The 10,018-nt window shown below is 66.5% G+C and overlaps 1 protein-coding gene across 1 annotated transcript; it reads left to right on the top strand.

The window, feature by feature from the left end:
• Positions 1 to 3,351: 3,351 nt before the first annotated feature.
• CBARP (CACN subunit beta associated regulatory protein) lies at positions 3,352 to 9,985 on the top strand. The gene is made up of 9 exons (XM_028126180.2): positions 3,352 to 3,590; positions 3,677 to 3,816; positions 4,052 to 4,116; positions 4,472 to 4,616; positions 4,822 to 4,975; positions 5,177 to 5,314; positions 5,813 to 6,023; positions 7,216 to 7,399; positions 8,248 to 9,985. The coding sequence occupies exons 1-9, from the start codon at positions 3,498 to 3,500 to the stop codon at positions 9,329 to 9,331; spliced, it is 2,214 nt and encodes a 737-aa protein (XP_027981981.2). The 5' UTR covers positions 3,352 to 3,497; the 3' UTR covers positions 9,332 to 9,985.
• Positions 9,986 to 10,018: the final 33 nt, after the last annotated feature.

The following is a 10,018-nucleotide window of genomic DNA, read 5'->3' on the forward strand; positions in this document are numbered from 1 at the left end:
TCCAGGGTGGCCAATGGGTAAAGGCCCCAAACCTAGAGTTAACCTGGAGATGGCCAGTGGACCCCCGTCGGCATGGCTTGTCCACTCAGTGGAGCCACTATGGCCACTATTACCGGTTTGCATGGCCCAGCCTCCTCCCCTGTCCTCCAAACAGCTGGGTTCACACAGAGCCAGAGGCATCATGTCATTCTCCTGATGGGAACCACAAGACGGCTTTCCTTGTTCCAACACAACACATTGAACTACAAACATACTTTCGTACCTCAGGTCCTTTGCACATTCAGCTCCAACTCGCTTGAGCCCGCCTTTCCTGGGTATTTACGCACTTAACAAGCACTTTTTGTCTTCAGTGTGCCAGCCCTGTGCCATGCCTGGGAACCCAACTCCTGCCTTGGATGGAACTCACCCTGTAGCGAGGGAAGGAGTGAAGAGGGACACAACACATTGGAGCAAAGAACAGGCGACATGAAGTCCCCGGAAAGGGGCAGGGGACTGAAGTGTGGGGTGGGAATTGCTGTTACCAAAGGTAGCCAAGAGGAGATGCACTGACACTTGACCATTTAGGAAAGAGTTGAAGGAAGCCAGGGAGTGAATCTTTTTTTTTTTTTTTTTTGAAAGATTTATTTGAGAGAGAGAGAATGAGAGATAGAGAGCACGAGAGGGACAAGGGTCAGAGGGAGAAGCAGACTCCCTGCTGAGCAGGGAGCCCGATGTGGGACTCGATCCGGGGACTCCAGGATCATGACCTGAGCCGGAGGCAGACGCCTAACGACTGAGCCACCCAGGCGCCCCAGGGAGTGAATCTTGAAGCTGAGCGGGGGAAAGAGTCCGCGAGGCTCAAAACCTACAAGTGCAAAGGCCCTGAGGTTGAAGTGGTAGTGTCAATTTTCACTGGAGGGGAAAGGCATGACATTGCGGTGAACATAGGGTCAGGTGGGCTGGGCAAGAACCCAGACCACGCTGGTGTAGGTTAATAAGCATCTAGAAGCACAAGGCACGATTTTCTGAGATGGAGAATGGGGAGCAGCTTTGGGGTTCACCGGTCATGGAGTTTCTGCCAGAGTAGTCCTGATGTCACCCGGGCTGGGCAGGCCATGGTGGCATTCAACACAGATAATATTCTATTATCTTCACTCATTGTCCCAGCAAGGCAGCGCGCCTGGTGAACCCGACAATGCCACATATTAGGGAAGAAAAGGGGGGGGCATGTGTCCAACCCCCCAAACTGTGCATCCTGGTGTCCCCCAAGTTGGGGGACGCGAAGGAAGGGAAACCGATGGACCCGACTCCTTCCCTTCGTTCCCCGTTCCTCCGGACCCTGGGAAGGGTCAGGAGCTGTGTCGCAGGGGAGGGGTGGAGACTCAGCCGCCGCGGGAGACAGCCGCTCCGCGTGAGGAGGGGGCGTCCGGAGCGAGGCTCCGCCCCCCACTCCCGCCGGAAGGGAAGGGGAGGCGGTGGCCGGCGCGCAGCGAGCCAGACGCGGCGGCGAGCGCGGCGGGGGCGGTCGGCCCGGGACCGGGTGGCACCCGCCGGGTCGGAGCGGGCTCGCCGCCAACGCGGTCACGTGCGCGGTCCCTCCTCTTGCGCCTGCCTCCCCCGCGCGCCGCGCTCTCCATTCATAAATTCTCCGCCTGCTCCGCGGCCACCGGGCACCGGAGCCCGCCGGGAACGCCGCGCAGCCGCCCGCCCGCCCGCCCCCCATGGGCCGCGCGCCCCGGCGCTGAGGTAGGCGCGGCGGGCCTGGGGATACGCCAAGGCGGGCGGGGGCAGGCCGGGGCCGCGCGGCCCATGGGATCGCCGCCGGCGCCGGACCACCGGCCCTTTCCGCGAGGCGGCGAGGCCGGAGGGAAGGAGTGGGGGGAGCCGGGGCGGGCGTGGGTGCCACTCTGCGGGGTTCTGCATCCCCCGTTAGTGGCCTGGTGAAGGACCCCCCCCACGCCCTTCCCCGGCCTCAGTTTCCCCTGTGAGATGCAGCGAGGGCGATGGCGTCTCCGTCTCCTGGGTTAGCCCGAAACGGAGATGTGCCTGGAGTCCGGGCTCTCTGCCTCTCCTTGAGGGCTCTCCATCCCGCCCCGGGGCCGGTTGGGGGCGCGGGGATGGGCGCGGTGGCGAGCGAGCTCGGGGAGGACGGGCTGGACCTCAGGGGCGGGCCCGTGGGGAACGTCCGCCCTCGGGTCTGGTCCCCGCCTACCCCTAGGAGTCCACCTCTCTTCCCCCTCGGCTGCCTGCCATCTTTTCTGATCTCCTGTCGCGGTCCCTGCGCTTCTGTCCCCTCCCCCTCCAGCCGGAACTCATTTCCCGACCTACATATGCGCGCCCCATCCCCCTTGAGGATCCCGGGCAGCCACGGTCATTCTCGGACCGGAACTCTTGAGAACACCTGGCTTTCGCCAGGTCTCCCCCACCCCCATCCTCTGGGCCCTGTCTCCCCTGCTGTCGAGTGGGGTTAAAACCCGAAAGGGTTGGGGACGCTGGGGCCTGTGCACTGGCTCACCCTTTCCTCTGGGGAAGGACCGAACGCGCGCCCTGCCTACTCAGGGCTGCGGGTCATCCCGGCCCAGCCTCTGCGCCCTGAGATTCCAGCGTGCAGTCCCCGGTCCTTCCCACCGGGAGGAGGGGGCGTTGGGGGGGGCAGTCAGGTGCAATGTCCAGCAGTCCTTTTCCCGAGGGCTGAGCTCCCCTCCCCCGGCCTCAGTTTACCCCTAGCGTGAAGCAAACGTGGAGGTTGGCCTGCTCAGCCAGAGAAGCTGCTCGCGGAGGCGCAGGGCCCCGTGCTGGGCACTGGCGGGGAGGCGGCTGCAGCAGCCATCTTGCCGCCCAGGACCGGCTCAAGCCGCCCTGCAGGAGGCCTCCCTCCCCCGCGCCCCCTCCTCTCCCCAGTGCGCCCTGGCAACACCCCCCCCCCCCCCGCTCGGCCTGCTCGCACAGTCGCCATGGGAACCAGATTCTTCAGGGCTGGGAACAGATGCGCCTTCTTTGGCCTTTTCGCTCCCACTAGCGCTGGGTGGAGGGGAGCAGCTACCTCCGGAGTCGTGACTTGGTAGTCACTGAGCTCAGTGCCTCCGCCCCCTTCCACCATCCTGATACCACTCGCCGTAGAACCAGTCTCCCGGGGCTACGGCAGCCCCCTCCTGTCCCCTGGCAGGGCCCCTGAGGGCTCACGGTAGTGCGCTGACATCTTCAGTGTCCCTCTTCCCCCTAGGAGTGCTTGCCCTTTTCTGGGCAGGGTTCCCGGCCAGTTGCGACCTTGCTGGGCCGGCCCCACCGGCTGGGGAGGTGGTGGATAGCATACACCTCCCCCGTTTTAAACACGGGGAAACGGAGGTCCAGGCGTGGATCTAAGCGGGGTGGGGCTGCCTCGGGGCTCTCCTCCACCTCTCCGTGAGTCACTGCCCCATGTGGACTCCTCCCTCTCCCTGGGAGCTAGGAGGGGGAGGGGACAGAGGAGCTGGTCTGAGCAGGCCCTGCCCCCCCAGGCCCCTCCTCCTAGCCTCACAATGCAGCCCACGCCCACCATGGCCCCTGCCGCCAGCACCACGGCCACGGTTGCCCTGACCTCGAGGTGGGACAACGCCACCGGCAGCCCCACCGTGAGTGAGGGGGATGGAGTGGGTGGCTGGGCCGGGCGGGCCTCCAGAGGCCACGCCCCGCGGTCCTGACCCCTGCTGGCCCACAGGCGGAGCCTGACCCCATCCTGGACAACTACGCGCTGCTGGTGGTGGTCATGTCGCTCTTCGTCGGTGGTGCGCTAGTGGTTCTGTCCGGCGTGCTGCTGCTGTGCAGGCGCTGCTGGGAGGCCCACCGGCGCTTCAACAGGTGCGCAGCCCGCCCGTCCCAGCGGCCTCCCCCGGGCCCGTGCGCGCCTGGAGCCGGGTGACCGTGCACGCGCGTGCGCGCTGTTAGCAGGCGTGTATGTCAGCCTGTATGGTGTTGGGGGCCTGCTTCTAAGTGCCTGGGGAGCACGGTGTGCTACTGGGGCCTAGCCCGATGAGCTCGGGTCCCGGCAGGTGGGCCCTCCGTCCCACCTTGCTGCCCTGCGGTCCCTCCCCAGAGCGACGGAGGAAGCAGAGAAGACCACCACCACCTACCTGGACAATGGTGCTCACCCGGCCCAAGGTGCGGCGCCCCGCCAGGCCCGCCCCCAGCCCGTCTGCCCGCCCTCCCGCCCGCCCCCTCGGGCCGCCTGACCGGCTGTGTCTGTCTGTCTCCCCCACCAGACTGGGCGCAGCTCGATTCCGACTCATCTCTGTTTCCTTAGAGCCCGCGCGTAGGTGCTCACAGGCGCGTGCTGAGCGAGTGAGTGTGTGAGCGGATGTGTGAGTGCCCACCCTGCCCCCTGCCCGGTCCCAGCCCTCAGTCGGGCCCCACCCTTCGCCCCCTCCCCGACCCACCCCAGCCGGCCGCCCGCCCAGCGCCTGCCCAGCGCCAGGCGCGGCGCGCCCGGGGCCCACCCTCTCCGCTCTCCTCGCAGACCCCGACTTCAGGGGGGAGGACCCTGACGGCCAGGATGCAGAGACGGAGCGCTTCCTGTCCACCAGCTACACCGGCCGCCGGGTGTCCTTCAACGAGGCGGCCCTGTTTGAGCAGAGCCGCAAGTCACAGGACAAGGGCCGCCGGTAAGGGGCGGCGCAGCAGGAGGGGACCCTGTCCCCAAGGGAGGTCACAGAGCCTGATGCCCTGTGATTGGGCTCACTGCGGGGCGGGTGCTGGCCTTGCTCTCCCCCATGGTGGAGCCAGGGACAGCAGCAGGTGTGGGCTTGGGGGGTTGGGCTGAGCATGGAGACAGGCTGGCATGGTGACAGGCAGCCATGCCGGGCACAGGTACACCCTGACGGAGGGGGACTTCCACCACCTGAAGAATGCCCGCCTCACTCACCTGCACCTACCACCTCTCAAGATCATCACAATCCATGAGTGCGATCTGGGTGAAGCCAGCACCACCACCCCCCCCAAGGCCAACCTCGCCATATTCCAGGTGAGTATACCGGTGGCAGCCGGCCTGGGGCTCGGTGGACAAGACACCCACCCTGTAGGTGGCCCCTTCCCCACTCTCTGGGCTGGGCCCCTCGTCTTAGGACAGGGAGGGGGGCCTGGCTGGGGCGCACAGTGGGCTGTGGGTCCAGTAGTTCCCCTCACCCACCCGTGCTCTTTGACCTGTTACTGCTTCCTCCCCTAGCCCCCGGGGAAGGCCCTCACCGGCCGCTCCGTGGGCCCCAGCTCCACCCTGCCAGGTGACCCCTACAACTCAGCCGTGGGCCCTGCTGACTTCGAGATCAGCCCCTTGGCATCCAGCGACTCCGGGGAAGGCACCTGGGTGAGGGCCCCCGAGCGGCCCCTCCCCTCCCTGCCCCACTCCAGGACAGAGGTCAGCCTGTGGCCTCCCCTGACCCTAACTCCCCTTGCTCCTGCCTGATCCCCCTGCATGGGAGGAAGAGGGGTAGGCAGCACATAGACTACACAGCCATCCCCCACATGCACAGAGCATTCCCACAGCTGGAGAGGGTAGGGTCAGGGCACAGCCTAAGCCAGGGCATGAGTGCTCTTGGACACTCACCTTCAGAAACTCCTCTGTCCCGGGCTGGGAGAACAGAGCTGGGCAGAGCCAGGCTGAACCCCGGAGCTTAGGATAGCTTCCACCCAGCCACCAAGCGCTGTTCACTGCTCCTCTGCGTTCTGGGCGGGGCGTGTCGGCACCGTCTGCCAGGGTGGAGGCCGCCCCCTAGAGTGCAGAGCTGGGGCCCAAGCTGGAGCCAGCATGTGGGGCAGCAAGGAGAGGGTCCTCGTGCCTGAGAGCATTCCTCTTTCCTTCCAGCTGGAGGCAGGTACCAGGAGCACTAAGCCTGTCGGGCCAGGGGCCACGACAGGGCCCCGAGAGGCAGGCCCAGGCTCCGGGGCCGGGCCTGTCCTGCAGTTCTTTACCCGCCTGCGGCGCCATGCCAGCCTGGATGGGGCCAGCCCCTACTTTAAGGTCAAGAAATGGAAGCTGGACCCCAGCCAACGGGCATCCAGTCTGGACACTAGAGGTGAGCTGTGGCCTCGACAGAAACCAGAGCCCAGGGGGTAGAGCTCCAGCTGCTGCCCCACACGGCCTTAGAGCAGGAGGTTCCGCACCAGGAAGGGAGTCCGTGCTCTTGAGGGGCCCCCAGGCTCCTGCCCTCTGCTGGCCAGCAGCACCCATTTGCCAGTGGGCATCTTGCCCAAGGGCTCAGAGCTGGTTGGGTCACTTACTGTGCCCCAGTAAAGCAGGGGCGTGGGCAGACCGTAGCCACGATTGGTGAACTTCTTCGGTAAGGCGCTAGACAGTAATGCTTTTGGATCTGTGGTCAGTCTGGTCTGGCAGCGTGGAAACAGCTGTAGACTGGGTATAAATGAGTGTTGGGCCAATAAAACTTTATTTACAAACAGTAGGTTGCAGGCCCATTTGGCCTCTGGGCCAGAGCATCCCCACCCCCGAGCTAATGACAGCAGCCCTTCAATCCCGCAGACCGCCCGTCATGGAGAGCCCTGGATATAGGGCTTCCTTATCCTCAGCCCAAAGCAGGGGTACTCAGGGTATACTCAGTACACCCCAGGTATACTGGGGGAAGTCAGCCAGGACGGGACAGGCTGAGGGGGTGCCTGCTGCCCTGTGGAGGTGGTGGGTCCAGTGCCGGGACAGGTAAGGAGAGAGAGCATAAGCAGGTGCATGGCCTTGACGGCACAAACCCCCTTGTTGGGGCCTGGCTCCAGCTCGTGCAGGGAGCGGAGGGGCCCACTCCACTGCCTTCAGGAGCAGACATGGAGCCCATGATTCCTGAGGGTGGTTAGAGCCGAACGGAGGCGCAGAAGTGCCCAGAACCTGTTTGCTGGCTGACTAGCCTCCCCACCCCTGGGGCTTTCCCACCCAAGCGTCGCCCTGGCGCCCACCAGCCTGTCCCTTCTCCCCCACGTTCCAGCTTCCACACTTTAGTCCAGCTGTGCCTGCTGCCAGGTGTTCAGGGCACATCTTGGCCCTGGCCACACCTCTCTGGCCAGAGCTGCTCTGGGTGCTGGCACCACCTCCACACTGCACTCACACCTGCCCTAGCTCTTCTGTTCTCGGGGCCTCGGTTTCCCCCTTGCAGAGCGGGGTGCCCACTCACCTGGACCAGGCTGGTCCTTGCTCGCCTCTAGGGTGGGAGTGGGGCCCCAGGCTGAGCGGAACTCCGGCGGGCTGACGCGCCTTCCTCTGTACAGGCTCCCCCAAGCGGCACCACTTCCAGCGGCAGCGAGCCGCCAGCGAGAGCACAGAGCAGGAGGAGGGGGACGCCCCCCACAGGGACTTCATCCAGTACATCGCCAGCGCAGGCGACGCTGTGGCCTTCCCGCCCCCCCACCCCTTTCCGGCCAGCCCCACCAGCCCATCCCCCACTCTCGGCAGGTATTTTTCAGTAGATAGAAGTGCCGGGGTGGACCCGTGGGCCCCAGCCCTGCCCAGTCCTCGCCCCACCGTCCTGGGGAGGGCTCTCCCCACCCTGCAGACGTGCGGTCACAGTCCTCCAGTCCTGCCACCCCTCCCAGAGGCTGCCTCACTGGGGCCCCCTCTCCAGCATGCATCACAAGAGGGAAACCGGGGGAGACAGGGTAAGGGCAGAGGGGCAGGTGGGGCCCTGGACGATGGCCCCAGGGTACCCAAGACGGGATGTCTGCTCAGTTAGGGCTGCCAGGGGTACGTGCCTGCTTGGATGTTATCGCTTCCTGGTGGAGACCACGGCCTGATGGGCTCTGCTGGGGCCTGGTGCTCCTTTCCACCTGCTCATATTCCTGAGGGCTGCATGGCCCCTTCTCAGAAACTGACCCCTTCTGCCCGCAGCACCCCACTACCCCCCCAGTGGATGGGGATGGTGGGGTGGTGAAGTCCAGACGTAGAGGCTGAGTGGGACTGCACCTGGTCCAGTCCCTCCCATGCCAGTCCCTTCTACACTAAGACATTAGGAAGAAAGTAGCTTCCCAGCAGAATGTTCACTCTCTCTAGGTGAAGAGCCAGCCACAGACACTGTGAAAAGTGACCTGGTTGAAAAGCAGGTGCTAGGAAGGCTCAGATTTACCCAGAAAACATACCCTGCAACAGGGACTGGCAGCATTTTTTTAAAAAATTCCTTTTCCGCACTCTGGCCAAACCTAGGGGGTCCCTGCCCATGCCCACCCTTCCGGACCCAGAGTCGGGGGGCTGGGGAGCAAATGCAGGGGCGCGCACAGCCTTCTTGACTGCTGCGGCCTGGCTTGCAGGCTAGAGGCAGCCGAGGAGGTGGGCGCCACGGGAGGAGCGAGCCCCGAGTCTCCCCCAGAGCGCAGCGGCGGTGTGGGGCCTGAGCAGCGGCAGCAGGAATCTGATGGTGAGCGGGACTCGGGGCCAGAGCAGGCCCAGACCATCTACCGGGATATCTGGAGCCTGCGTGCCTCTCTAGAGCTGCATGCCGCAGCCGCCTCGGACCACAGCAGCAGTGGCAACGACCGCGACTCGGTGCGCAGCGGAGACAGCTCGGGCTCAGGCTCCGGGACCACTGTGCCCACCTTCCCACCGCCCTCGCCGCCGCCCACACCTCGCTCCGCGGATAGTGAGGCGGGAGGTCAGCGAAAACTGCTTCAGATGGACAGCGGCTACGCCAGCATCGAGGGCCGCGGCGCGGGCGAGGACGGGCTCCCCAGCGCGTCCGAGAAGCGCTCTTCCTTCACCAGCGCCGGCCGCACGGCCACTGTGGGCAGCAGCTTCGAGGGGGCGCTGGCGCCCACCGAGGCGCCCGCCCGGCCCCGCAGCCCCCGCGCCTGGCCCCGCCGCGCCCCGCGCCGCGACTACAGCATTGACGAGAAGACAGACGCGCTCTTCCACGAGTTCCTGCGCCATGACCCGCACTTCGACAATGCGCTGCCCTGCGCCACCCGCCACCGCGCGCGCGCGCATCCGCACCCCCACACGCGCAAGCAGTGGCAGCAGCGCGGCCGGCAGCACAGCGACCCCGGCGCGCGCGCCGCCACCCCCGCCCCGCCTGCGCTCACATTCGGCCCCGACGCCCGCCCCACACGCGCGCCTCTGCGCCGAGGCGACAGTGTCGACTGCCCGCCCGAGGGCCGCGCGGGCGATGACCCGGCTGCGCCCGCTATCCCTGTCATTGAGGAGGAGCCCGGCGGCGGCAGCGGCAGCTGCCCCGGCTCGGGCCTGTGCGTCGGGTCCCCGGGGACACTGCTGGACAAGCTGGCGGCTGGCATCGACGACAGACTCTTCCCGCCGCGCCTCGCCCAGCCCATCGCTGCGGCTCCTGCGCTGGCCGCTGCCGCCGCCGCGCCGACGTCTCCCGACCGTAGCCCGGCCTAAGCCCTGCGTCCCGCACCCACCTCGTCAGCTTCTCCGGTGCCGCTCGGGACCTCCGCCGCCGGACACGCCTGGGGCGCGACGCTCCGGCGGGCAAACGCCGGGCCCGTGGGGCCGCGCACGCGCTCGTCCTCTAGCCGCCCCCCAGGTGCGCATGCTCATGTCCTCGGGACACCCTCGGGCCGCCTCTGGTGCGCACGCGCACAGTCCCCGCTGGTCACCGAGCTGCATCCGTCTGTGGCTCCTCAAAGTGCAGGGCTGGACTGGAGGGAGCGGGACAGGTTCTCATCTTCGAGCCCCTGGGGACTACGTTCATCTGCCTTTGGCCCCAGACAGCAGCCTCTGGGTGGGGGCGTCTTGGGCACAGAGCACCAGGAGGCGCACGCCCAGGACCCGCACCTTGGAGGGTCCGCGTGGAGGAGCAGAGTGAGGCGCATGCGCAGGGCGCCCCTAGCGGGGCCAGTGGAGCCTTGAGGGGGTCCAGGCTGCGCGCGCCGGAGTCTGCAGCGGGGCTCCTGCGCCGAGCCCGCGGGGACCCGGACTGCGGGGGCATGGGAGACGGGCGACGGGCGCGCTCGCTCTGGGCTGGCAGGTTGGGTGGAGGCCGCAGCCGCCAAACCCCTGAAGCTGTTTTACCTCACCGCGGCATGTGCTCGCGGCAGTCTGCCCCCCCCCGCGCCCCCTCCGAGC

This window comes from Eumetopias jubatus, unplaced genomic scaffold (assembly GCF_037043125.1).
Source record: "Eumetopias jubatus isolate StellerSeaLion01/CBP00866 unplaced genomic scaffold, mEumJub1_p1.0 scaffold_1, whole genome shotgun sequence".
Taxonomy (NCBI): Eukaryota; Metazoa; Chordata; class Mammalia; order Carnivora; family Otariidae; genus Eumetopias; species Eumetopias jubatus.

Excerpts from the sequence above, each read along its gene's own strand:
- CBARP (XM_028126180.2), top strand. The coding sequence starts at position 3,498 with ATGCAGCCCACGCCCACCATGGCCCCTGCCGCCAGCACCACGGCCACG. Across the intron at positions 3,591-3,676 it reads ACGCCACCGGCAGCCCCACC|GCGGAGCCTGACCCCATCCT; the intron begins GTGAGTGAGGGG and ends GCTGGCCCACAG. Across the intron at positions 4,617-4,821 it reads TCACAGGACAAGGGCCGCCG|GTACACCCTGACGGAGGGGG; the intron begins GTAAGGGGCGGC and ends TGCCGGGCACAG.